Below are 27,579 nucleotides of genomic sequence, written 5' to 3' on the forward strand. Positions count from 1 at the left end.
ATCAATGAAGTTGCATGTTCAAATGAAAAACCAATATGATTATTTGATCCTGAAGTTAAGTGAGATGTTGAATCGCCAGCATTTGGTGAGAATCCTTATTCCCATTTATCGTCAAATGTTTATTCTCCTTTCTTTGAAATTGCTCCCTCGTCCTTCAAATGAGTAAGAATTCATATCTCTATATTCTTTTTTCATTTTGTATCTCGGAAAAGCTGCTCGATTGCAAATTATGCATCCATACAGAAAGTTAAAATTGAAAAATAAAGAATAAATAACACAACTCTAAATATAACAACAAACCATTCATCTTTGTATATTCATTGCTCATTTGAACATTTTTTAGCTGTAATAAAAGAATGAAATGCAATTTTTCGTTCTGGGCACAGCAAATTTCAGTACAAATTTAAATTAGAAACATCAACAGAAAACTTTAATTTCTGTAAAAATTGAATTACAACATACCTTGAGCATTTTTGAATTCAGTGATTCCAACATGAACGAAGAAAAGAAAAAGAATATTCATTGTTTATCAGCTATTTGAATTTTGATCATGAAAACAGAATATATAATTTAATGTTTTCAAATGTTTTTTCTCATTTTAAATTTGCAATATACCAACAAACATTATTGTGAAAGTTTGTTTTTTTCATTAGAATTATTGAAACTGTTTGATAAATAATTAACTTCCATGGGACAGATTTTTGATCTGGTGTCACTTTTCAAGAAAATTTAGGCATATCAAAAAAAATTTACATCAAAATTCCCCAGTTATTTTTTTTTAAAAAATGCCGTATAAAAACAAAACAAAACAAAACAAAACAAAACAAACAAACAAACAAATAAAAAAAAAAAAAAAAAAAAAAAAAAAAACGGAGAGAAAAAATAACCCCACCAATGAAGCTATTTTTAACATAGATTTTTAACTTTTTTGTCTTGGCCGTATAAAAATAAAAACAACTGATTAAAAAATCACCATAAGAAGAAATTTGGAGAGGGAAAACCAGTGAAACAGATTCAAGAAATCAAAAACACAATATTTTGAATATTCTTTATCAAACATGTTTGAAAATTACCATTTACAAATAATAAAAATATGTAATTGGTTTTCTTTATTTAAAACGAAAAGAAATGCGAAAACACATTCAGTTTATTTTTTTTTCACCAAAGTTTTTAATCTTGCGTAATAACAATTCGGCAATTTGATTACACCCTTCCAAAGCCAGCGCCATCACTTTCGACAGCTGTTCCTCAGGAAGCTGTGAGGCTGATTGAAGCATCAGCACTTCCTCTGTCCCGTCCATAATAGCCAAAGACAGCTCTGCTCCTCCGCTGTTCGTTTCGTCAGAAGTCAAATCTAAGCGAATGAAATAGAAATTCAATGAATGTGAAAACATTGAAAAATAAAAAAAAAAATAATTAAAGATAAAAGATAAAAGATAAAAATAAAAATAAAAACAATTATTTTTTTAAGAAAAAAAAACTAATTCCCAAACCGAGGAAAGGAGTATCTTCAATAAAACCCGCGTCACATGCAGTAACAAAGCCACGCAAAGGCACTCCAGCATCTACAAGAGCAAGCATTGCAGCATTGATGCATGCACACCTCGTTGCTTTGCAAGACCGAAATAAGTTTTTTTTTGTAATGAATATCAAAAATAGAAATAATATAATTTATAAATAAAAGCAATAATAATAAAGAAAATACCCCCATCATCTTCAAGCGAAGTGATGTTAACTTCAATCACGGATCGAGGCATTTGTTCAAGAAGTATTGCAGACTCCAGAACATGATTTACAGCAATCCCAATTTCCTTTGATCGTCTGAAAAATACGCGTCAAACAACTAATTTTATTATAAATTTTAATGATAATACTTATCGTAACGTCCTGTAATTTTTCTATCCAAAGAAGAAAAAGGAGACATGAAAAAACTCGTATTTACTGAAGCTTTATCTCTACATTCAAAGGATCTAAGTTTGCTCTAAACATTATCATGAAAAATAAAAACAAAATACAAATTTATTTTTTTTTGTTTTGGAAACGCACTCAAATTAAAAATAAGAACTTTATAAAAAGCAAACAGATTTTGGTCCAGAAACTGTGGCAAGTATCTTTGTTGTTCCTTGAGTATACACAGCAGAACCATCAAAAGAAGGATAAATTCCAAGTTCACAAGTAATTAAACGCAATTCATCACTTGTTCGTCCATCACGACGAAAATTTTCTGTTAAAAATGGTTCCCTAAACATTGTAAAGGGTGAAGCACCCATTATATTGTTATTCTTTTTTATTTTCTCTTTTTGTTTTTTTTTCTGTTTAATGATAACAGAATATTCTACCCCGAATGCTAATTCCGAACAATTTAAAGTATCAAAAAAGCGAGAGAAGAAACAAATAAAGAATGAGATTGTGACAAATGATGAAAGATTAAAACAAAAACAAGTGATGAAAGGACATTTGATGAATAAGGGAAAATCCAAAACATCATCAAGTTTTTTATTATCATTATTTTGATTTATTTAAACTTTCCATTGAAAATCTTGCGATTTAATTATATTGATATTTGCATGGATAAATCCTAATTCATTTTTTTTAGAAAATGCAATCGTGGAAAGGCAGAAAATTTTTAATTCAAAAACATCATACTCCTCTGACGCTTTATCATTCAATTCACAATTGCAACCTGTTAATAAACCTCAAATTTCTTCGCAATATAAAACTTCTTTTCAAAATCATAAAAAAGCAGAAAAAGGAAATAAAATTGGATCTTCTCAAAATTTGATTTCATCATATTCATCACTCAGCAGCGGAGAAATCCAAAAGAAGCCGGTTCAAAAATCTGAAAGTGCAAAGCTTCTGCAATCCATCTCATTTCCTCAGCTTCCTTCTCTGCCAACATCCGAAGCACAAAAACCTTCACCAACAACCCAGAAATTGCCTTCCGGCGCGCTTCTGCCGTCTCCCCCGGCGGATATTCCCCCCTTCGTCGTGTTCGGAGCGTCTGATCCCATTAATTCGCCATTGCTTGAGACAGGAAATGATTCAATAATTGAACCGGCTGTGATGCTGCCTCCACCACCAGGATTGGATTGCGATGATCTTTCGTCTCTTCAGTCTTCTTCTTCTTCTTCTCTTTCTTCTTCTTCTTCTTCTTCTTCTCATTCATCATCATCATCGTCGTCTTCTTCTTCTTCGCTTTTAAATTCACCTTCTCATTCACCATTGCTTCAATCTCCTGTTGTTAATGTTTCTTCCTCTTCCTCTTCTTCTTCCTCTCTTCTTCCTATTCCTCTTCCTATTCTTTCTACTCCTCCTCCTCCTCTTCCTCCTCCTTCTTCTATCTCTTCTTCTTCCTCTAATTCTTCTTCCTCTTCTTCTTCCTCTTCTTCTTCTTCTTTCTTATTGCCATCTCCATCATCTTCATCATCATATTCTTCTTCTTCTCTTTCTTCCAATTCAAAAATTTCTTCTTCTTCTCCTTCTCAAAATTCTTCTTCTCCTTCTCAAAATTCTTCTTCTCTTTCTTCTTCTTCCTCATCCTCTTTTTCTCCTTCTCCTTCTCCTTCTCCTTCATCTTCTTCAAAATCTAATCATAATATCAAAAATAACACTCAAAAACAAAACATTAACACCAAAATTTCCTCAATTTCTTCTTCAAATTCGAACAAAATTTCAAAATTTGAGAAAAATTCAAGTAAAAAATCAGAAATTAATCAAAAAACGGGAAAAAATAAAGTTATTTCTTCTTCCTCTTCTTCTTCTTCTTCTTCTTCTCCTTCTTCTTCTTCTAATTTAACCTATTCTTCTTATTCTTCTTTATCTCCTTCCTCTTCTTCTTCTTCTTCCTCTTCTTTAATTTCTTCTTCTTCTAAAAAATCTTCAATAATTTCTTCTTCTCCTTCTCCTTCTCCTTCTTCTTCTTCCATTTCATATTCTTCTTATTCATCTTTATCATCATCATCTTCTTCCTCCTCTTCTCCTTCTTCTTCTCTATCCTCTTCTCTTTCTTCTTCTTCTTCTTCATCATCTTCTAATAATAATAATAATAATAATTCTATATCTTCTTCTTCTTCTTCTTCATTAAATTCTTCTCTTTCTTCTTCTTCTTCTTCTTCTTCCTCTTCTTCCTCTTCTTCCTCTTCTTCCTCTTCTTCCTCTTCTTCCTCATCTTCCTCATCTTCCTCATCTTCCTCATCTTCCTCATCTTCCTCATCTTCCTCATCTTCCTCATCTTCCTCATCTTCCTCATCTTCCTCCTCCTCCTCGTCCTCGTCCTCTTCTTCTTCTTCTTCTTCTTCTTCTTCTTCTTCTTCTTCTTCAAATCCTTCTTCTTCTTCCTCTATTTCTTCTGTTCCTCCTCCTTATATCCCTCCTTCTTCTCCTCTTTCTTCGAATTCTTCTTCTTCTTCTCATTCATCATCATCATCGTCGTCTTCTTCTTCTTCGCTTTTAAATTCACCTTCTCATTCACCATTGCTTCAATCTCCTGTTGTTAATGTTTCTTCCTCTTCCTCTTCCTCTTCCTCTTCTTCCTCTTCCTCTTCCTCTTCCTCTTCTTCTGTTTCTTCTCTTCCTCTTCTTCCTTTGCCTTCTTCTTCCTCTTCTTCTTCTTCTTCTTCTTCTTGTATTTCTTCAAATAAATCATCATCTTCCTCATCCTCTTCTTCTTCCTATTCAACTTATTCTTCCCTTCCTTCTCCTTCATCTTCTTCTCAAAATTCTTCTCTTTCTTCTTCTTCTCCCTCTCCTTCTTCCTCTTCCTCTTCATATTCTTCTCTTTCTTCCAATTCTAAAATTTCTTCTTCTTCTCTTCTTTCCTCTACCTCTTCCTCCTCCTCTTCCTCCTCCTCCTCCTCTTCCTCCTCCTCTTCCTCCTCCTCCTCCTCTTCTTCTTCTCTTTCATCCAATAAAAATACATTTCCAAATGATTTTTCATCTAATTTTCTGTCAATTTTGAGCAATAAAAGCAAAAAAAATGAAGAAAATGAGAAGAAAAAAGAGAAGAAAAGAGAAGAAAATGAGAAGAAAAACGAGAAAAACAAGAAAAAAGAAGAGAAAAATGAAGAAAAAGAAGAGAAAAAGAGAGAAAAAGAGAAGAAAATAAAAGAAAATGAGAAGAAAAAGATGGAAAAAATAGAAAAAAAGAAAGAAAAAATGAGGGAAAATGAAGAAAATGAAGAAAAAAGAAGGGAAAATGATGAAAATGATGAAAAAATGAGAGAAAATAAAGAGAAAATAAAGGAAAGAGGAAGAAAAGGAGAAAGAAGAGAAAGAAGAGAAGAAAAAGAAGAAGAAATAAAAGAAAGAGAAGAAATAAAAGAAAGAGAAGAAAGAGAAATAGAAAGAGAAGAAAGAGAAAGAAGAAAAGAAGAAGAAGAAGAAGAAGAAGAAAACCAAAAATTGAATGAAATGAAGCAAAAAGCACAAGATTTATTAGAAAAACTGAAAATTGGAGCAAAAATAAAGGAGAAAGAAGAGAAAGAAGAGAAAGAAGAGAAAGAAGAGAAAGAAGAGAAAGAGAAGGAAAAAGAGGAAGAAGAAGAAGAGAAAGAGAAAGAAGAAGAAGAAGAAGAAGGAAAAGAAGAAGAAAAACTTGAGAAAATTGAAGAAAAAACGGAAAATTTCGGAAAGAAAAAGGAGAAAGAGGAAAAATCGATAAAAGAAGAAATAAAAGAAGAAAATGATGGAAATGATGATGAAGAGAAAGAAAAGGAGAAAGAAGAAGATAAAGAAGAAAAGGAGAAAGAAAAGGAGAAAGAAGAAGAAGAAATAAAAGAAAAAGAAGAGAAAGAAGAAGAAAATGAAGAAATAAAAGAAGAAGAATTTAAAGAAGAAGAAGAAGAATACGAAATAGGAAGATGGGAACATCCAAGTGGAGACTATTTAGGAAGCGAAGAAATAGATTTTGGATTTATTATAGAAGAAGAAGAGGAAGAAGAGGAAGAAGAAAGAGAAGAAGAAGAAAGAGAGAAAGAGAGAGAAAGAGAAAGAGAAAGAGAAAAAGAGAAAAGAAGAGAAAAGAAAGGAAAAGGAGAAGAAGAAAGGGAGAAAAAAGAGGAGGAAGAAGAAGATATTGAAGAAGAAAAAATTGAAAAGAAAGAGGAAAAGGAAGAAGAAAGAGAAGATGAAGAAGGAGAAGAAGGAGAAGGAGAAGAAGAGAAGAAGAAGAAGATTACAAAGAAGAAAAAGAAAGAGAAGAGGAAGAAGAAAGAGAAGAAGAAAGAGAAGAGAAAGAAACATTCAAAAGAAATATTAAGTGAAGAAGAAGAAAAGGAAGAAGAAGAAAAGGAAGAAGAAGAGAAAGAGAAAGAGAAAGAGGAAGATGAAAAGAAAGAAGAAGAAGAGAAAGAGGAAAAAGAAAAGGAAGAAGAAGAAGAGAAAGAGGAAAAAGAAAAGGAAGAAAAGGAAGAGGAAGAAGAAGAAGATGATGAAATAGAATTTGGAGATATCAAAATATTAAGTCATCAAATAAAATCAAAAAAACATGAAAAAAAGGAGAAAAAAGAGAAAAAAGAGAAAAAAGAGAAAAAAGAAAGAAAAGAGAAAAGAGAGAAAAAAGAGAGAAAAGAGAAAAAGAAACAAAAAATGAATGAAGAAAATGAAGAAAATGAAGAGGAAGGAGAAGAAGAGAGAAAAGAAGAGAGAGAAGAAGAGAGAGAAGAAAAAGAGGACAGAGAAGAAGAAGAAGAAGAAGAAGAAGAGGAAAGAGAAGAGAGAGAAAGAGAAAGAAATTCAAAAAGTCATTTTTCTTCTTCTCTTTCTTTTTCTTCTTCTTTTCCGTCAAATTTTGTTTCTTCATATGTTCCTTCTTCTCAATCATCATCATCATCATCATCATCTTCTTCTTCTTCTTCTCTTTCTTCTCAAAATTCTTCAAATTCTTCAAATTCTTCTTCTCTTTCTCCTCCTCTTTCTCCTCCTCTTTCTCCTTCTTCTCCTTCTCCTTCTTCTTTTTCCTCTCCTTCTCTTTCGTCAAATGATGAAAGAAACAAAAGAATAGGAAGAATTGCGAAGTTGTTGAGAGAAATAAAAAGAGAGAAAGAGAAAGAGAAAGAGAAAGAGAAAGAGAAAGGAAAAATGAAAGAGGAAGAGGAAGAGGAAGAAGAAGAAGAAGAAGAGGAAGAGGAGGAAGAGGAAGAGGAGGAGGAGGAGGAAGAAGAAGAGAAAGAGAAAGAAAAAATGAAAGAAGAAGAAGAAGAAGAAGGTGAAGAAATTGAAAAGGAAGAAATAAAAGAGAAAAAGGATGGAAAAGAAGATAATAACGAAGAAAAGGAAGGAAGAAGAGAAGGAAGAAGAGAAGAAAGAGAAGAAAGAGAAGAAAGAGAAGAGGAGGAAGAGAAAGAGGAGGAGGAAGAAGAGGAAGAAAGTAAAGAAAAATATGAAGAGAAAAAAGAAAATGAGAAAGAAGAAGAAATAGAAATTGAAAAAAGAGAAGAAAAAGGAGAAGAAGAAAAAGAGAAAGAAGATGAGATAAAAATGGAAGAAGAGAAAGAAAAAGAAAAAGAAGAGGAAGAAAAGGAAAAGGAGAAGGAGAAAGAAAAGGAGAAAGAGAAAGAAGAGGAAAGAAACGAAGAAGGAAATGAGAAAGAAAAAGAAAAAGAAGAAAATGAAAATGAAAATAAAGAAGAAAATAAAGAAGAAAAAGAAGAGAGAGAAGAAAAAGAAGAGGAAGAGGAGGAGGAAGAAGAAGAAGAGGAAGAAGAGGAAGAATTGGAAAGTTCAGAAGAAAGGAAAGAGAATGAGAGAGATGCGAAGATAAGGCAATTGATAGCAGCATTGAAGAAGAGGGCAACGTTGAGGGAGATGAAGAAGAAAGAGGAGAAGAAAGAGGAAGAGGAAGAAGAAGAGGAAGAGGAAGAAGAAGAAGAAGAAGAGGAAGAAGAGAAGGAAGAAGAGGAAGAGGAGAGGGAAAGAAAAGAGAGGGAAAAAGAGGAAGAGGAAGAGAAGGAAGAAGAGAAGGAAGAGAAACAAAAGACAGAGAAAGAAGAAAAGGAAGAAAATGAAGGAAAGAATGAGAAGAAGACAGAGAAGAGAGAGGAAGAAGAAGGAAAGAAGAGAAGAGAAGAGAAGAAGAAAGAAGAAGTAGAAGTAGAAGAGGAAGAGGAAGAAGAGAAAAATGAAGAAATTTCATTGAAAAATTCAAAAACAACGAAGAAGAAGAAGAAGAAGAAGAAGAAAATTGTGATAATAAAAAAGAAGAAGTTGAAAAAGAGAAGAGAAGAAAGAGAAGGAGAAGAAAGAGAAAAAGAAAGAAAGAGAAAAGGAAAAGGAAAAAGAGAAAGAGAAATGGAAAGAGAAGAAGGAGAAGGAGAAGGAGAAGGAGAAGAAGGAGAAGGAGGAGAAGAGAAAGAAGAAGAATTTGAATTTGGAATGAAAGAAATACAAAAGAAGAGAAAATTGAAACGAAAAAATGGAAACGAAAGAGAAAAAGAAGAAAGAGAAGAAAAAGATGATGACGAAGAAGAAAAAGATAAAAAAGAAAGAAAGAAAAAGATAAAGAAGAAGAAGAAGAAGAAGGTGAAGAAGAAAAGAGAAGAAGAAGAAGACGATGATGATGAAGAAGATGAAGAAGAAGAAGCTAAAAATGAAGAAAAAGGAAAAGAAAAAGAAAAAGGAAAAGGAAAAAGAGAAAGAGGAAGAAGAGGAAAAGGAATCGAAAGAAAAAGACAAAGAAACAAAAAGGAAGAAGAAGAAGAAAAAGAAAAAGAAAAAGATGAGGAAAATGAAATATTTACTCAAAAAACAGAAAATATCAAAGAAAAAAAGAAGAAAAAGAAGAAAAAGAAGGGAAAGAAGAAGAAAATTATCAATAAACAAAATTCAAAAACAAAAAATAGACATTTAAAGAGATCAAATTCTCTTTCTTCTCTTTCCTCCTCCTCCTCCTCTTCCTCTTCCTCTTCTTCATTTTCTTCTCATTCCTCCTCCTCCTCCTCATCTTCTTCTTCTTCTTCATCTTTGCCTGGTTTGCCTGCTCTTCCTCAATTAAAAGTTGAGCAATTTAATTCATCATCATCATCATCATCATCATCATCTTCTTCTTCTTCTTCTAATTCTTCGAATTCTTCTAATTCTTCCACTTCATCATCATCTTCCTCTTCCTCTTCCTCATTCTCTTTCTCTCCCTCTCCCTCTCCTTCTCCTTCTCTCTCTTTCTCTTCTTATTCTTCTCAAAATCCTTCAAATCTTTATCCTCTTCCTCTTCCTCAAATTTCTTCTTCTTTTCCTCCTCCTCCTCCTCCTTCTCCTTCTTCTCTTCCTCCTCCTTCCTCCTCCTCTTCTTCTACATCTCCATATCCTTATCCCTATCCCTATCCCTATCCCTATCCCTATCCTCCTTCTTCTTCACTTCCTCCTTCTTCTCTTCCTTCTCCTTCTTCCTCCTTATTCCCTTATCCTCCTCTTCATCCCTCTAAACCTCCTTCTTTTCCTTATCAACCTTATCCTTCTTCTTCTCCTCCTTTTCCTCTTTCTTCCACACTGCCTTCTCCCTCTTCTTCTTCCTCTTTCTCTTCCTCTTCTTCTTTTCCTCCTTTTAGAAATCCTTCTATTCCTTCACCAAAGCCAAAAATTTTGTCTTCTTCTCTTCCTTCTTCCTCTTCTTCTCCTTCTCTTTCCTCTCCTTCACTTTCATCACCTTCTTCTTCTTCTCCTTCCCTTTCCTCTTTTTCTTCTCCTCTTCCTTCTTCCTCGAAATTAAATTCTTCTTCTTCTCTTTCTTCTTCAAATTCACCTAATTCTCTCGAAATTTCCAATCCCAAGCAGCCAAAACAGGCAAAGATCCCAAATCCGCTAAGCAGAGTTAATCCTTTCACTCCTCCTGTTCCTGTTAGTCAAATTAATATTTCTAATCAAATAAATCCAGTTAATCCAATTAATCAAGTAAATCAAGTAAATCAAGTAAATCAAGATAATCAAGTTAACAAAGTTAATCAAGTAAATCAATTAAATTTAGTTAATCAAATAAATAAAACAAATAAAACAAATAAAACAAATAAAACCAATCAAACAAAAAAAATTAATCAGACGAATCTTGCTAATCAAACAAACAGTTCCAATCAATTTAACCATTCAATTCGCTCTAGTCAATCAATTCATTCAAATCAAGTTGTTCCTCTTAATCCTTCTCATTCTCTTAATTCTTTTGATGCCTCTAATCCTTCTAATCAAATTAGTCAGTTTAACCAACAAACCAATAAAATTCTTCTTTCTCCTCCTTTCTTCGAGCCTGCTCCAAAAGCAATGCTTCGTCAAAAACAGATTTTGAACTCAACTTCTTCTTCTTCTTCTTCTTCTCCTCCTCTTTCTTCTTCTTCTTCTTCTTCTTCTTCTTCTTCTTCTTCTTCATCAATTCACAACAAAAAACAGAAATTTGATAGAAATTCTTCACATTTTTCTCAACATTCGAGTTCTCTCAGCTCTCCTCTTTCTTCTTCTTCTCCACTCTCATCGACATCTTCTTCTCTTACTCATTCTATTTCTTCTTCTTTCCCTTCTTCTTCGTCTTCTTCTTTTCCGAATGTTTCAACCAGCCTTCAATCAGATATTTCTTCGGATAAACAAAGAAGAAATAGAATCAGAGAAAGAAGAGGAAGAGGAAAAATGAACATGAACTCTTTTGCTTCTAATTCTTCTTCTTCTTCTTCTCTCTCTTCTTCTCCTGTTTCTTCTTCTCCTCTTTTTTCTTCGATTCCTTCTTCTTCTTCTTCTTCTCCACCATTTCCTCCTTCAAATCGATCATTTCGTTCTCCTTTATCTTCTTCTTATCCAACAATGTCTTCTCTTTCTTCTTCTTCTCTTTCTTCTTCTTCTCTTTCTTCTTTTTCTCACTCTTCTTCTTCATCTCCTCCTCTTTCTTCTTCACAGACACTCAATCTTTCAGCAAATGCACGTCCTTTTCAGCCAAAATTCCACTTTCAAAATTCAACAAATTTGGATAGCATAGGAGTGACAAATGTAAATGTGAAGGAAAGTTATTTAACAGAAAGTTATGTGATTGAAAGAAATGAAGGGGAAAAGGGAAAATTTGAAGGAAAAGGAAAAGGAGAAGGAGAAGAGGAAGAAGAAGCAAAAGAAGAAGCAAAAGAATAAGCAAAAGAAGAAGCAAAAAAAGAAGTTAAGGAGATCATTATGCGAGATGGAAGGATGAATGAATGATTTGAATAAGAGTGAAAGAGAATAAAAAAGATGGATTTGAAAAGATAAGATTGAAATTTTGAATGAGAGAGAAAGATGAAAAGAAAATTTCATCTTCTTTTTTTATCTTTTTTTTATCTTTTTTTAATCTTTTTTTTCTTTTTTACTTAACATTCTTTAACATTTGTTTTTATGATAATTTTGCATTGCGTTGAGTTGTATTTTGAATTTTTATTTTTCACATTCAAATAATCTTTTTCAAAAAAATTTTTCATTTTTTAACTTTTTAAAAGTTTGTGTTATTTGTTGTTAATGCTGATGTCAGTTCCAAACATTGTTTTATTATTTTCACATTTTTTTCACATTGTTTAATATTATCTCTTCTTTTTTGATAATTGCGTATGAATTTTTCATTCACACATTTTTCAGCAACAACTCAGATATGATGCATCTTGTTATACTTTCAAAATTTCATCAATCATCAAATTAATTGATTAAATAAAAATCCAGATTTCTTCGATATTTCTAAATTCCATTCCCACTTGTTTTTTCAACAAATACATGAATGATACTCATTTATACGAATTGGACTTCATCAATCAATCCCTTTTAAAAAGATAAAAGAAAAAAAAGAAAAGTCAAATGAAAAAGAAACATATGCTAATTTATAATGAAAATAAAAGATATTCAATTCATCATTACAAGAAATGCTCTGTTGTCACAATAATCAAAATGAAACACCTTCGTTGGATTTATTATTTTTTTTATCGTATTGGAAGATTTTGTCTTTTTTATCTTTCGTCTTTTTTAAGAACTGATTTTTTCAAAAATCTTTTATGTTTTTACAGACAATAAAAAATGAATCTTTGCAAAACGAAAAGAAAAGGGAATTCTCTGATTTATTTTTGAAACTTTATGAAGATTCAATTAAAACTATTTTTCAGTTGCAACAATAATGATTTTGCAAGAAAAAAATGCCTGAGTGTTTTTAATGTCAATAAGCCCTTGTTGACGTGAAGAAAAAAAATTGTCACGTCCGTCACCAGCTTTCTACTTAAATATAAATCAAAATAAAAAAAAAATTTAAAAAAAAAAAGAAAAAGAACGAAGTGGGTTTTTTTCAAAAAAAGATTTGTTTTAACAAAAAACCAAATAATCCTCAATATTTTTAACAAAACGATTAAAATAAACTATTCCATTTCCCAGATAGCGATAAAGAAGAATTGTGCAATCTTCGTATCCTTCTTCTTCCAGCTTTTCAAAAACTTTCTTTTTCGTTGCCTTTCTTTTCATTTCATCATTTTCATTTTTCTCCTTTCTTTTTAATCGATATGAAATATTTTTCAAAAATTTCAAGCCATCAAACACAACGTAATCATTAAACGTTGGCTGCAGAATCTCCTCCAAAACAGCTTCCACAGCTCCTCCATTCAACAAATCTTCAACTTTCACAACTCTCTTTTCTGCTGCATTTCTCAAGGAATAAATGCAGAGATTGCAAATTACTCCATTATTCCCTTTTGCTGCTCTAAATACCTGAACAACGCTATTGATTAGCTCAACATTTTCTTCATTCTTCAATCGACAACAGTGAAAATAAATCGAGAATGTTTCGAGCCATCTCACCAATGTGAGCTCTTCTTTCGCTTCCTTTCCTCTTTCCTCTCCTTTTTTCTTCCAGTCAATGCATCTTGCTAGCTCTTCCAGTTCTCTTGCTGCTTCTCTTCCAAAATGCAACTCATTTATGATGACTTTATCCAAGCTCATGTCTTTGTGTAATCGATTAATCAAAAACTGCCAAGCACGCTGATAGGCAAGTTTTGTGAGATTTCTGTGATTCTGCTGATGTTTGATGATTTCTGTTATCTCGTTCAAATACAGTTCTTGTTTCACTTCCTAATCAGAAATTAGAAAATAGCAATAATATCAAAAAAGAAATAACAATGTTCATACGTAATACCTGTTGATCCTGCTCAAAGCCAGCAAAGCAATTTCCACTTCCTTTTGTGCCTCCTCATTTTCCTCTTTTACCGATGCTGCTTTTAGGAGACAAGGCACGCATACGCAAAGCATTTTGGAATCTATGCAACCATTCAGAAAAACAAAACATTCGCAAAGATCAACAAAAAGTTTTTCGTTCTTTCTTTCTTTTTTCTTTTCTTCTTCAAAAATCATCTTCTCAAATCTTTCGCAAAGCGAAGATTTTTCAAAGCATGGATTCCAAACATTTTTCAGCATTTTGCAACACCCAACATAATTCAGCAGCAAAATTGCATTTTCCAATTGCATTTTCTTTTCTTCAATCATCTTGTCCATCTTGTAGAACATCATAATTGATGAAATAGACTGAAGTTCTTTTTTGTTCATTTCCTCCAATATCCCTTTCAGCTCAAGGATTTTCTGCTTCTGTTCTTCTTCATTGCAATGCTCCAACTGATCAAGCAATTCTTCCCCGATCATCAAAAATCATAAAACACGAGATCTTTGAAAATACACAATTTAAGCAAACTCGAAAATTTCTCTGCAAGGGACGGCTCTTCAGCATCATCATTCGATTTGCATGCATTACACACATCCATTCTGCTCGTTGTATGCAAATATTTATTTGATGCAAAACTTCATATTCAACGAAAAAAATCACAAAAAACAGCAAACATTGTTGATGATTTCGCAAAACAAAAGGTTTCACAAGCAGTTTTAAAGGTTCCGCTGTATACAAGCTTGTGCAAAAAGCGGAGTGCAACAAAGCCAAGAAGTCTCGCTGTGCAACACCAGAAGCACAAATCTTTTGTTTGTGACGATCAAACCCACAGTCGATTCGAAATGGAAAATATTTGAAAATTCTTCGAATTCTCCACAACTGTGATTCAAGCTTTATCTCATATATATGCGAATGTTTGTTGCGTTTTGAAAATGAGGTTTGGTGGACGAGAAACAGGAAGGAAGGAGGATTGAATTGTTGGCTTGAAAATAACCATTCTCATTTGTGAATAATTATCAGACTGAAAGAAAGACTGTGCGACATTCACTTTCTGGACACGTTTGTTCGTTTTCATTTTCAATTTTCAATTTTCTTTTTCTTTTGGTTGAATATTCCCTGTGATTTTGTTTCTGTTCAAAAAAGCTGAAAAAAATCACAAAAAATCATGAAATGAGGCCTTGAAAAAATAAATCCAAAATGGAAAGAGGAAATGAAATGAGATGTTTTTTCATAGCCAAGAGTGGGTGCTCAAAGAAAGTCAAGTCGCAGAAGGCCAATGAGCTTTGATTGTGAAAACATTGTTGATTATGGAGAAATGGATTGTTGAAGGACTCGTTTTGAAGGCCGACTCCAACACAGAAGATGTCCAAGGATATTGTTGCAGGGGCAGCAGCAATGGCAAACACCAGCATTTTTCTTTGGGGTTTGTCGAACACTTTGGGGAGAAGAAGCTGTTTGGATCAAGTTGAAAAGGGAATGGAAGATGAGTGCAACAAAGTCGGCTTCGCAATGATATGGATGAGAGAGATGATGAGTCAACAGATTGGCTTTCCCCACATGGAATGATAACATGGATGCGCCGCAGACAAAAGGAATCAATCCTCTGATTCAGTTTGCATCCCATCCGAACAAAGATGTTTGGATTCATTCTGTTTATTATCTGTCTCCCTCAGACAGTCCAGAAACACACACCCCTGTCTCAACGAGAGCAGGATGGTGTGATGGGATTGCCGAACGAAAGGATGTCCTTTCAGACTTTTCATCAGCCCATCATTTTTCTTCATTCAGAGCATTTGTCCAAAAGAAAGCAATGATTTCCCCCCTTTTCAATAACCTGCTTTTTCTGAGCTGAAACCCCACAAAAATTGCTCTGTGCACAGCGTTGCTGCCTTCGCTGAGCACATTTCTGATTATATTTTATTTCTTTTGCAGGCATTTCATGGACATCGAGAGAATGACAACAAAACCCAATTATCACAACCACAACTGTTGCAATCCCCATCAACTTGATTGTTCTGAATTCTTCTGATGGAGCAGCAAATTGAAAGGAGCCTTCCGTGGTCTCACCAAGTTCCACTTGCATTTGTGATGAATGAATGAATGACCCATGTCCAACTTCGCATTCATGAAAGTTGCTTTCTTTCTCTTCTTCACATTCACCAGCATCCAATCATTCAGCCTCTTGTCCGATTTTGTCTTCCACTGCTTCTGATTGAATTTCTTCACCTTCTGCTTCCGAATCAGAGATCATGAGAATTGTGGAGAAGGAGCAGAAAAGAGTGGAAGACGAAGGAGTTGGAAAGAAAAAGAAGAAAAAGAGAGGGACAAGAGGGATAAGAGGGAAAAGAGTGGAAGATATGAAAAAGAAAGATTTGCAGAAAGTGATGAATGGCTTGTTGATGGAAAAAGGGTATTGCCTGAGTGAAAGTGAACTGACGGAATTATTTGATGAATGACTTTTCTCACGAAGATTTGCAGGATTCGAAGTCCATTGATAAAGGCAAATAGTTTTTGGATTGGATGTTGGTTGACTCTTGAAGCTGAGGGGAAAAGGAAAAGAAAGGAAAGGAAAGAAAGGAAAGGAAAGTGGGTAAAAGTCAGGCAAAAACAGTTGTCCAAGGAATGAATCAGCCTTGAATGACAGAAAATCAATTGAAGTTGCACAATTGTTGGAAATTGGGTGAGGGTTCATTGCAGTTGGAAGAGGAATTGGAAATGGGGATAGGAAATGCATCTGATGAGGGAGAATTGAATTGGTTGCATGATTAATGAGGCCATTTGATATCTTTGGCAACGAAGGAGAAGACGAGGACAGAGGAAGGGCGAAAGGGGAAATGTGTGTGAAAAAGGAAGAATTGGGCGAGAAATCGACAAAGAAGAGGCAAAGGGGGTGAAGACGTGTGAAGAGAGAAGAGCAGGAAAAGTGTTTGGGATGAGTTGCATGTTGAGCTGCTGGTGCATTTGCTGTGAAAATAAAAAAAACAAAAAGGAAATGTGAGAGAACGTGTGGAATGGCCTTTCTTGCTCATGGGATGCAAAGGAAGCAGCCTCTGGCAACGATTGCACACAAAGAATAAGTGCAGGAGGCAGTTTTGCTGCTTGGGAAACGAAGAATGGACACTCTTTCTGAACACATGGAAATCAAAAGAGAATGCATTTATTCTGCATTTGAGCAATCTGTGAAAAAAGAAAAAGAGAGAGAACGAGCCATGTGCACTTTGTGGGATTTGAGTTGCATTTTGTTTTTTCTTTTTCTTTTCTTTTCTTTTCTTTAATTTGTTTGATCCGAATGATTGCTTTCCGATTCGAGAAGAAAGTGTGCAGGTGGCAGTTGACTGCACGAAAAATGTGTTTTGCGATTTCCATCTTTCTTTCCCCAAAAACACAAACATCATGTTTTCTGTTGGGAAGTTGTCGAGCTCGTTGCCAATGTGTTGTTGTGCATCCTTGCTCTGGCACTGCTGTTGCGAGCATTCGCTGGCCTCTTGCAAGGGTTCAGCTTGAAATCCTGAAACCTTGATTGGTTATGACTGGCAGGATCTGTTTGAGCCAAAGGAATTAGAACCCATCCGAAAAGGAGGAATTTCTTTCAGAGCGTTGAAGAATGAACCGTTCTGCCCTTTTGTTGCTTTGGCGACCGGGTTCAAACCGAAACACTCCAATCTGCCTGATGCTTTGAAGCAAACACGCTCCATCCCACTTTTGGATGGCTGGCACTGCCAAAAGGCCAAGTGCTTTTTGATTATCTTCCAGCCTCAGATTCCATTGCGACAAAGGGCCTTCAACGAATATGGAATCCGCTCGTGATTTCACCTGAAGAAAATAAACATCCACTCGAATTCCATCGATTTTTGGGAAAGCTCTGAGAACTGCACCAGCCAAATTCTGAGGTGATGCAAGAAAAGATGAACAAGAGAAATGAAATTCACGCAGCACCCTTCGTTTCCCCAAACACACGCACACACACCAAATCGTCCACAACAATCGATGGCCTCATCAAACATTATTTTTTGCCTCTCCTTCCTTCTCATCTTTTTCCATTGATTCAAACTGTTTTATTCTCATTTCCTTCTTCTTCGTCTTCTTTCTCTTCTTTTTCCTTCAAATTTCTCCTGAAATCCAGCTCCTTCGCATAGACCTCTTTCAAATTTCCATCGCACATCGACTGGTGAGTGAAAAAGGTCCACACAAATATGAAGAGTGTTTTCCTCTGAAATTCATTCTTTTGATGATGTTCAATGATTTCTGCATTTTCTTCCATAAATAGCACTTCTGTTGCATTCTGTTTGTATTTGTTAATACATTTAAGTATTTCTGATATGATTCTGTTTGGGAGCAAAAAATATCAATTTGGCTGGAAAATAACATTTTTGTGAAATTTGAGTTGATGTATTTCCCGATTTCCATGCTCAACAGACATGGACGAGAAAGAAAAATAATAGAATTATATTTAGTACCATATATAAATAAAGAAGGCGAATGCTGAATGGCTTTTGGCGAGAATGATGAAAAAGGATTTGTTTGGAGAGAAGTTTGTAAAGGCATTATGATCGAATGATATTTGATGATTATCACGGCGCAATGGAAGATATGGCGAGGGTGTGTGCTGCGCTGCGGTTGGGCATAATTTTAGTAGTGTGTGTGTGGGCGGGGCTGGGGTGTGGGGCAGAGAGCGGGTGGGGGTGGAGGAATTGTTCAGAGAATGGAATAATTGGGGCCGTGGGCGGGGCGGGGTGTTTGGGGCGGGGGAGGGGAGCGGGGAGAATATGGGAGGAGGGAGGGGCGGATGCGGTGCAGGGGGGCAGGAGCGGGGTCGGGCGGGTGTGGGGCGCTGGAAGCGAAGTGTTTGGAAAATTGGAATTTTTGAATGCGTCGGGGGCGATAGAAGGAATTGGGCTATTTGTGGGGGCGGGCAGGTGTGCGGTGCAAGTGGACAGGCTGAGCAGCGTGAGGGTTTTTGGGGGCCGGGTGAGGGTGGTTGGGGCAGGCGTTGATTGGAAAATGTTCTGTGTGGCGGGGCAGCTTGGCTTGGAGAACATGAGTGTGAGCGGGGCGAGGGGGCGGGAGCGCGGCGGCGGTGCTGTAGTCGGCGGGCTGTTGAGGGGCGGGGTGTTGGAGGAGGGAGGGTGTGTTGGGATGTTGGGGAGTCGATTTGAGTCGATGGGAGCAGGCAGTTCGGGGCTGGTGGAGGGGCGGGGCGGGATGGATGTGTGTGTTGTGGGGTGTGTGTTCAGGAATGTGACGGGGTGCGGGAGGGGCGGTGGCCGGGGGGCCGGGAGGTTGGGAGGGAGTGTGTTTGTTTGTGGAAGCCGATTTGAGAGGTGTGTGAATGAGTTGTGTGGGGGCATTGTTGGGTGTGTGGGGTCGGGGATGCGGTTTGAGTCGGCGAACAACACATACAGCGGGAGCAGGCGGGGAGGGGAAAGGGGGATTTGGGGGAAAGAGGGGAAAGAGGGAAAAGAGGGGAAAGAGAGGAGGCTGGGGAACAAAGTGTATGAGAAGCAACAGATAGTGAGGGAAGAGGAATGCAGTTTCTATGGAGACGAGTTTTTGAACTGCACGGCGGAGGGGTCGGATGGCGGGGAGGACTCGACAAGCACGTGTGGCGGGGGCATTTGCGTGATGGGGAGCGGGAAGGGGCGGGTGAGTATTTCAGTGTGTGTGTTTCGGGGCTGTGTGGCGCGGCGGAGCGGCGGGGGTGTGTATGTGTTGCGGGGGTTGGAGGTGGTGGTGAATGAGACGGCGTTTGCGAATGTGGGGTGTGTGGGGCGGGATGGCGGGGGGCTGTATGTGCGGGATGTCAGTGCTGGGGCTGTGGTGAATGTGGAGATGGTGGATGTGTATGGGATGCGATGTGGGGCGTTTGTGTGCCTGGTAAATGTTGGTGTGGGTGGGGCGTCAGGGGGGTATATGGAAGAGGGAAGAGGAGGAGAAAGGGATGAGGGGAATGAAGGGAGTGAAGGGAATGAAGAGAGAGGGATGTGGAAAGGAGAGGGAGGGAAGCTGCTGGAGAATGTGACGTTTGTGGTGGAGGATGATGGAGGGGCGGGGAAAGGGCGGTGTGTTGGGTCAGTGTTTGTGGATCTTCGGGGAAGGAATGCTGTGAATGGAGAGAAGAAGAGGGGGGAGGGAAAGGCAGCGAGGATGAGGAGAAGATGGGGAAGTGAATTTGCAGAGGAGAGGGGAGAAGGAAAGGGAATAGGAAAAGGTGAGAGAAAGAGGGAGAGAGTTGGGGGAAGGGATGGAAGGGAAGGGGGAGCAGGGGTTGGGTGTGTTGTGTCTGAGCTGAATTTTGAGCGGACGTATTGCGAGAGCTGTGGAGGGATTGTGGTGGTGTGCGAGGGGTGGGGGGATGACTTCTGGGAGAAGATCGGAAGGGAGGGGAATGGGGAAATGGAAGAAGAAGCTGATGGATTTGGTGATTGGGATTCAGGAGGCGTGAAGGATGGCGAGCGATCGAGCTCATTTCATTTGTCTTCCTCTTCTTCTTCTTGTTCTTCTTCTTCTTCTCCGCCTTCCTCCGCTTTTTGTTCTGGAAGCTGTGCGGCTGTGCAGGATGCGCCCTGCTTCTGGTGCCAGTTCAGCACATTCTCGTATGTGAGTGGGTCGCGTGGGGAGGAGCCGTTCTGGTTTTCGTGTTTCAGCGATTTTGTGATTTTTGATGGGGCGCGTCAGCTGGCGCCGGACAGAAACGTGTTTGTGGAGTGCTTCAGCACGAACACGCTGAAGGTCGGGGCGCTGATATGGTCGTTGGAGAAGGAAGGGGAAGATGGCAATGAGGATTGCATTCATCATTCATCATCATCATCATCATCTTCTATATCATTTTCTTCTTCCCATTCTTCATCGATTTCGTTCATTGATGTGTCGTATTGGGTGACAAGCAGCACGGTGAGGTGTGTGTCGTCGATGTCTCCGTCGGCGAGCAACAAGGAGACGTGCGGGCTTTTGTGTGGGGAGCCGTGCCGGACGATTGGGGCAGCGATTTCGAAGCAGTTTCCGCGGTATTCGGTGGGGATTGAGGTTGGGGAAGGGTGGCTGAGGGAGGAGAAGGCGCCGATTGAGGTTGGAGGGCGGAGGAGAGGGAGGACGGAGGTGCATGGGCTGTCAGCTGTGCGGTGTGTGATTGACACGACGAATGTTGTTGGGTGGAGGGGAGAGAGGAGCGAAGAAAGAGAGGAGAGAGAGGAGAGAGAAGAAAGAGAGAGAGAGAAAAGCAATTTTGGAGAGAGAACTTCGAAGAGATTGGGAAAAGGGGCAGAACATTCATCATCTTCCTCTTGTTCATCCTCTCCATCTTCCGCATCGATGAGCGCATTTGTCTCGACAGCTATGAGTCTGTTTGTGATCCGGGGGTGCACATTCAGCATGAATGGGGTTGGGGTGTTCCACAATGTGAGTGTGGAGAGGAACAGAGAGCTGATGTTGTTTGTGGTGGAGGAGGAAGCAACAGCGGAGTTTTATTCTGTGTGCATTTCGTCTTCGCCTTCTTCTTTTCATTCATTTTATTCGCCTTCCCCTTCCCCTTCCCCTTCTTCTTCTTCTTCTTCTTCTTTAAATTCGTCTTCTTCTTCTTTGAATTCGTCTCCAACAACACTTGAAAGCACTTCGTGTGAATCATTTCGATCACTTCACTCAACCCATCCCATTTCACTCACATCATCAACTCATTCATCATCTCATTCGTTTCAATCATCCTTTTCTTCCTCTTCCCCAATAACAGCCCCTCTGATTTCATCGCATGGGCTGTGCCGAATTGGGCTGTACCGGACGAACATAACGAGCTTTATGGTGTCGTGGGTGTCTGCCATTGATGTGAGAGATGGGAAGGAGGTTTGTGTGTCTGGGTGTGTGTTCAGGGAAGTGAGTCAGAATGGAGAAGGGCCATGCTCGCTGAGATATGAGAGCAATGGTGAAGGAAGAAGGAATGATTTTGAATCCATTTATTCATCATCATCATCATCATCATCCATTTCTTCTTCTTCTTCTTCTTCTTCTTCTTCATCTTCCTCGTCTTCTTCTTCGTTGTCGGTTTGTTGCGTCAAGCTGAACGAGAGTGTGTTTGAGCTGAATGAAGGGGCTGGGTCGTGCTGGGGCGGGGCGTGTGGGGTGTGTGTGGGGCGGGCGGGGCTGCTGGTGGTGAGCGGGTGCACGTTCGGGAACTGCACGGCGGAAACAGAGGAGTGCGGGAAAGGAGGCGGGATAGCGGTGGACTTGGCGAGGCACAGGCCAGTGCTGGAGGAAGGGCAGGTGCTGCGGGTGAGCAGCGTGGCATGCTATGGGAACAGGGCGAAGTATGGGAAGGATGGGTGCTTTGTGGTGTATTCGGAGAAAGAGCAGCTGGAGGAGGAGCAGTGGCGGGTGGATGTTTCGAAGCTGGAGAGTGTGGAGAACAGTCTTGTTGGGCTGAAGCGGATTGGGGAGAATGGGAAGAGGAATGGGAATGGGAATGGGAAGGGGAAGGGGAAGAGGAAAGGGAATGGAATGAAATGGAAGGAAAGAGCAGGAAGAGCTGGAGGGAGGAGGAGGAGTGTGGGGCATTTGATGAGTGGAAGAGACGGAAATGAGGGAGGAGAAGGAGAGGCAGTTGTCGCTGAATATGAATTGCTGGACATCATCAAGCTGTACTGCTCGATGCAGGAGAAGGCGGTGTATGTGGATGGAGTGTCGGGGGTGGACACGCAAACATGTGGGGCGCATGTGGAAGAGGCCTGCAAGACGTTTTCTCGAGCACTTTCTCACATTGATCACTCAGATTATTCTCGTTTATTTGTTTTGAATACCACTGAACTTTATTCAAGCGAGGTGTTATCACAAGTGATGATAAGCAGCTTCAAAAGTACTTATCAAAGTCAGTTGCATATTCATACGGATAGCAAGCAAAGCTATTTTGATTCGATTGGCTTAGTTTGGTGTGAGAATAAAGTTGAAATAACGGAATTGCAGTTGATTCTGAATGAAAGCATGATGGGTGATGTCTCCTGTATTTTTAAGCTTTCGAATGGAAGTTTAAGTTTTCAGAAGGTCTTTGTGTTTGCAGAGCTTGATTTGCAGATGCGTTATTCACTTATCTTTGGAGAAATAGGAAAGGTCAAAATTGAAGATTGCGATTTCTCGTATTTGGGCTTGTCCTTGCCTTTGATCACTATTTTCCCTCAATGTGCGATCGTCATAAAGTCTTCGAGGATAATAGATGTAGATATCACAGCCAATGGATGCCTTTTGAGGTGTTTTACGAACGGGATGAAAGAAGAATCTATTGTTCTTGTGGATAACTTGACCGTTTTGAATGTTATGCTGCATGAAAGCTGTTTGGTGGAAGCGTGTCCCAGTGTGATACTCGGAGAAATGGAAGGAGAAGGAGGAAATGGAAGAGGAAGAGGAAAAAACAGAGAAATGAAAAGCCAAAGAGAAGGAGGAAGAGAAGGAGAGAGAGACGGAGAAGTGAAAAAAGATACTGAAAAAGAATCACATGAAAAAGGATTGAAGAATCTGGAGAGAAAAATTAGAGGTTCAATAAGAAAGCAATCAGCAGCGATGAATCATCAAAAATATTGGATATTCAAGAAGTATTCTTCAAATTCTACGTCTTCTTCTCCTCCTCCTTTTTCTTCTATCAACAAAGAATATTATAATGATAATAAGGAAAAGAAGAAGAATAAAGGCAACAATATGTTCTTCATCCGAATCGAGGAATCTTTTTTCTCTGACATTATTTGCTATTCTTCTTCTTCCATTTTCAACTTCATTTGCGAAGGAGAAGAAATTTTCTTGGTTAATTGTCAATTTATGCGTTGTTCCTCTTCAACAGAAAATCAGTTTTTTGGATATTTTGAAAACGCAGATGCCAAATTTGAAGGGATTGAAGTTAAAAATGCGGAAGTTTGGAATTCGATTTTGGAGGAGGAGGAAGAGGAAGAAAAAGCAAATGAAGAAAAGGAAAAGGAAAAATCTCTTTCAAGTGGCACTCCTTCTGTTGACTTTGATTTATCTCGATTTAAATATCCATCTATGTTGGCATCATTTTCCTCTTCTTCCATCTCTTCTTCCATTCCTTCAACAACTTCCTCTCCTTCTCATTCTCCTTCAACCACTCCATTCACCTGCCACATCACTCAAAATATCTTTCTTTTTACTAACTGCTCCATTTCTTTCTCAACTTCTAATTTCTCCTTCTGTCAATGTTGCCCTCTTCATTTAAAAAATAGCATTGCAAATCTTTCAAACATAACATTTTCAAATAATTCGCCAGGCTTTGAATCATTTCCGTCGTTCAGAAGAAATGTGTATTGCGATAATAGTAATCTGACGCTGGACAATGTGGTGGAAGAAGAAGAAGAAGAAAAAGAAAAAGGCAACGTTGATGATGATTATATAAATGATAACGAGTGTAATGAAGGGAATGAAGGGAATGAAGGAGAAATAGATGTTGTTGAAGAGAAAGAAAGAGATGAAGAAAGGGGAAGAAAAAGAGAGAAAGGAAGGAGATCGGAGAGTGAGCTGTGGTTTGAGATAAATGGGAGCAGCAGCGTGCGGAGGAGAGGAGGAGAGGAATGCGAGTGGGTGGGGTTTGAGCCTTATTTGGAGAAGGTAGAGATGGAGGAGATGGGGAAGATGGAGGAGATAGAGGAGATTGGGAAAAGAAGAGAAAAAGGAGAAGGAGAAGAGATGATGAAAATTCGATTGATTGGGGGTCGACTGATTCCGTGCAATCTGAGTTTTTGTGTGGAGTTGTATGAAGGGGAGGAGAAAGTTGTGAAGGAGTATGAGTTTGTGGAGAACAAGAAGGAGACAGAGGGAGTCGGGGTGATTGAGAAGAGTGTGATTTTGAGGGGGGTGAGGGATGGGAAGCACGATGTGAGTGTGAGGGTGGTGGTGAGGGGAGGGATGGGGAAGAAGTGGCAGAGCAAAGAAGTGGTTATGATATCTGGGGAGAAAGGGAAGGGGAAAGGGAAGGGGGGAGGGATTGGGGAGAAGGAGAAGATGATAATTGGTATTTGTGTTGGAGGAGGAGGAGGGGTGTGTGTAGTGAGTGCGGTGAGTGCAGCTATTGGGGTTGTGCGTGTGAGGAGGAAGAGGAGGAGGGAGAGAAGGGAGGAAGAGAAAGAGGAGGATAAGATGGAAGGAGAAGAGGAAGAAGGAGAAGGAGGAGAAAATGGAAAGGGGAAGAAGAAGAAGAGTTGGAGAGAAAAGAGAAGAGAAAGCATGGAATGGAAGACGAAGCATAAGAGGAGGAGGAGGAGGAGAGATGGGTTTGAGGATTGCGGAGAGGGAGATATGTTTGAGAGCTTAAGAGGGGAGAAGAGGGAAGAGAGAATAGGAAGAGAAGGAAGAGAAGGGGATTTTGTTGAGTTTTTAGGAGAGAAGGAGAGAGAGGAGAAGAGGAAGGATGGTGCAGAGATTGAGTTGAGTGTGGAGTGGAAAGAGAAAATGAAGGAAGCTGTTGATGAGGAGAGAATGAAGCATGCATTTGGAGACAGGCATTCGAGCAGGCACGATTCGGTTTGTGTTCCTCCATCGAGCTTGATGTTGCCTCCATCATCGTCTCCCTCTTCCTGTTCATCTCCCTCTTATCATTCATCTTCTTCGATTCCTTCACCATCTCTGACATCTTCACCATCTTCTCCGCTTTCGCCATTTGGTGTTCAGCAGGTAGGGATGGGTGAGCCGATTGGCAATAAGTTACCGAACAATAAGTTAATAGACAATAAGTTAATGTCCAGTAAGTTACAGGGAAATGAGTTGCTGAAGAATGAGTTGCTGAAGAATGAATTGCTGAAGAATGAATTGTTGAGGAATGAATTATTGAGAAATGAGCTACTTCCGCGTCTGCCGAAGGAGCTTGTTGAAAACTATTCGATTCTGATAGAGCTGCTAGGGAAGAAAGGGGGGAAGGGGATGCTGTATGAAGTGCCAACAATACCAGCAGATTATCAGAGCGTGCATGCAGAAGAGTGAATGAGAGAATGAACGAGAGAATGAACGATGATGATGATGAAGCAGGGATGTTTATTTTCTGCAGGGGAAGAGCTTGGCTTTTGGAGCTGATTGTAAAGATTAGCGAAGAGAATTGCATTTTATGTTCAGCATTTAGTTATGTTCCTTGGGTGGTATGCTGTTGGAAGTGCCGCGCTCATTGGAAAAGTTTGTATCTTGTGGTATGTTTAATGCTTTTTTTAGATTTTCAGTTTATTTTAAGAGATCTTTTGGTAGTGACTTTTTTTATTTTTTGGGGAAAAAAAAAACGAAAATATTGTATTATTGTAAAATGTGCAAGAAATTACTAGTTTTAATAGCATTAGCTTTAACAGTTTGGGTTAGTGCACGCTTAACAACTACAATGTACATCAAATATATTTATATATATAAATACTTTTCGTTTTCTTTTTTTTAAAAAATCATTTATTTTCTATATTTTTTTTTTCCAATTATGTGCCGTCATATTTTTTTTTAAAAAAAAATGCATTTTGATTTTTAAAAAATATATATATGTGGATTTTTTCTAATTGGGTTATTATTTTTGAAATCATATTTTTTCTGTCAAAAATTTCGGTTAGAAAATTATTTTTGAATATTCGTAAATGAACCCTGAAAAGAGAACATTCTAATCCAATAAACGCTTTTCTTTATTTCAGCTTGAAAATATGTTTTTAAAACAGATATTATGAATTTTTCATTTGAATTCAAAATCTCTTCTCAAAGACATATAACCCAAGAAAAGTTATCACCCCGAAAAAAGTTATGATTTCAAAAATTATTACCCAATTTTTTTTTAAAAAAAAAAATAAATAAAATAAATGGGGCAAAATATTTTGCTTCAGGCATTTTCATTGAAAAATACTGCACTTTTCATTGACTTTTTAAGATCAAAGAACACAATAAAAATGTGTCCATTTTTTGACATTCCCGAAATGTTGGAAAACTTTTTGTTTTGATTTCAATGATGCCATGTTAACAGATATGAAAATCAAATTAATTTCAAAATTTGATAAAGTTAAATAATGTTATGAGTGAAGCAATTTTTCTATGCCTTGTGCAAAAAAATCTTGAAATTTCGTATTTTCCACCAATTTAACTGTCGGTTGCTTTCTATTATAAAACTTCATTTTGAGCAATTTCGGCATAAGTGTAAAAAAACACCTCCTCCAATTTCACGATTTCATTCATGATAATAAGTGGTAATAAATAACATAAAAAAACAACACTTTTGGGTGGAGCAGTTTTTTGAGATATCAACATAAAAAATCAAGAATAAATATTTGTGATCTGTCCCATAATTAAATTTGTTATTCAAACTTTTTTGCTTAAAACTTTAATGCCTGCAAATTGAAGGTTTATCTTTGGATTTGATAACGCAGCACTTAAATACTTCACAATTGAGGTTTGAAATTTACACTTTATTATTTTTTTTAAGTGCAATGCTAAATACTTTTTAATATCTTTCTTAATTGTAACATCCACGTATTCATTCAATTTATTTTCAAAAATATTAACACTTTTAAAGTTTAAGAAGTTGTTGTAAACGAATTGAATTAATCTTTCGTTTTTTTAAAGTGAAAACCTTGTTTATCTGAAGTTTTTTTTTTCATTAACAAGAAAGATTATTAGTGAAACGAAGATAATCATTAAAGTGCCATTTGATTTAGATTATATATATATTTTGATAATTTGATTTATAGCTCATTTCATTCGTATGTGATCGTCTTTTTAAGTGATAAATGATTTCTGTATTTTAATTAGAAAGTTATGTCAAGATGATTTTTTTGATGTTGCATGAAATTAAAATGTGTAAAATGAAAAACTTCTGAAAATACAAATATATTTTTAGTTCATTTACAGAAAAAAATAGATCCAATTTTTATTTTCTTGATGTTGTGAAAAAATGTTTTCTTTTTTAAACCTCAAGAAAACAACAAAAATGAGCTATTTGAAACACCTATTGACACATTTTTATATATGAAAACAGAAAAACAAACCATAACATAAACTATATCATTTCGTCTATCTTTTTCATATTTTCATCTTTTCTGATCGCATCTTTAAGATTTCCTTTCTTTTGCTTCAACTTTTTTGTCTCCATATCAATCTCTTTTTCTGATAGAACAGATAATATTATAAAATTAGACTATCTTTGTTTTATGAAATGTAAAGAAAATAAACATGAAGCGAACTTGAATATGTTTGTCTGAAAGAAATAGCTGAACATAAGAGAAAGTTGTTAAAGTGCGAATAAGGAAGGAGGTTCAAGTCGATAACAAGGCATTTCGAATGCTCTGACGATTACATTGTTGCGAGGAAGTTTGGCAGTGACGAGGAGAGTATGGATGAGTCTTGTCGAATGATGGAAGCTACAGATGCAAAAAAGGAGACTTCTATGGTTGACTCACCTTAAAAAGTTGGTTCTTCACAAAGAGCTTCTGAGGATGCGCTTGAAAGAGTTAGGAGTGAGGGAGAGACTTCTT

At 37.5% G+C, this 27,579-nt stretch overlaps 4 protein-coding genes across 4 annotated transcripts; 2 read left to right on the forward strand and 2 right to left on the reverse strand.

Moving 5' to 3' along the window:
* Nucleotides 1-930: 930 nt before the first annotated feature.
* On the reverse strand, nucleotides 931-2,270 carry MONOS_13831 (putative Exosome complex exonuclease RRP41; the record flags this gene model as incomplete). The annotated part of the gene is made up of 5 exons (XM_067866571.1): nucleotides 931-1,354; nucleotides 1,494-1,610; nucleotides 1,706-1,821; nucleotides 1,875-1,981; nucleotides 2,082-2,270. 5 exons carry the CDS (start codon nucleotides 2,268-2,270, stop codon nucleotides 1,143-1,145), a joined length of 741 nt encoding a protein of 246 aa, XP_067720919.1. The 3' UTR covers nucleotides 931-1,142.
* Nucleotides 2,271-2,445: 175 nt separating this feature from the next.
* Nucleotides 2,446-11,989, forward strand: MONOS_15907fu16529 (uncharacterized protein; the record flags this gene model as incomplete). The annotated part of the gene is made up of 2 exons (XM_067868810.1): nucleotides 2,446-2,491; nucleotides 2,597-11,989. The coding sequence occupies 2 exons, from the start codon at nucleotides 2,446-2,448 to the stop codon at nucleotides 11,089-11,091; spliced, it is 8,541 nt and encodes a 2,846-aa protein (XP_067720920.1). The 3' UTR covers nucleotides 11,092-11,989.
* Nucleotides 11,990-12,069: 80 nt separating this feature from the next.
* On the reverse strand, nucleotides 12,070-14,161 carry MONOS_15908 (uncharacterized protein; the record flags this gene model as incomplete). The annotated part of the gene is made up of 6 exons (XM_067868811.1): nucleotides 12,070-12,186; nucleotides 12,286-13,032; nucleotides 13,090-13,583; nucleotides 13,646-13,716; nucleotides 13,792-13,921; nucleotides 14,140-14,161. The coding sequence occupies 6 exons, from the start codon at nucleotides 14,159-14,161 to the stop codon at nucleotides 12,070-12,072; spliced, it is 1,581 nt and encodes a 526-aa protein (XP_067720921.1).
* Nucleotides 14,162-17,671: 3,510 nt separating this feature from the next.
* MONOS_16551 (uncharacterized protein) lies at nucleotides 17,672-25,605 on the forward strand (the record flags this gene model as incomplete). The annotated part of the gene is made up of 2 exons (XM_067869459.1): nucleotides 17,672-25,275; nucleotides 25,331-25,605. One exon carries the CDS (start codon nucleotides 17,672-17,674, stop codon nucleotides 25,073-25,075), a length of 7,404 nt encoding a protein of 2,467 aa, XP_067720922.1. The 3' UTR covers nucleotides 25,076-25,275; nucleotides 25,331-25,605.
* Nucleotides 25,606-27,579: the final 1,974 nt, after the last annotated feature.

The sequence above is a fragment of the Monocercomonoides exilis genome, assembly GCF_001643675.1.
Source record: "Monocercomonoides exilis strain PA203 chromosome Unknown scaffold50-658552, whole genome shotgun sequence".
In the NCBI taxonomy this organism is placed as follows: Eukaryota; Preaxostyla; order Oxymonadida; family Polymastigidae; genus Monocercomonoides; species Monocercomonoides exilis.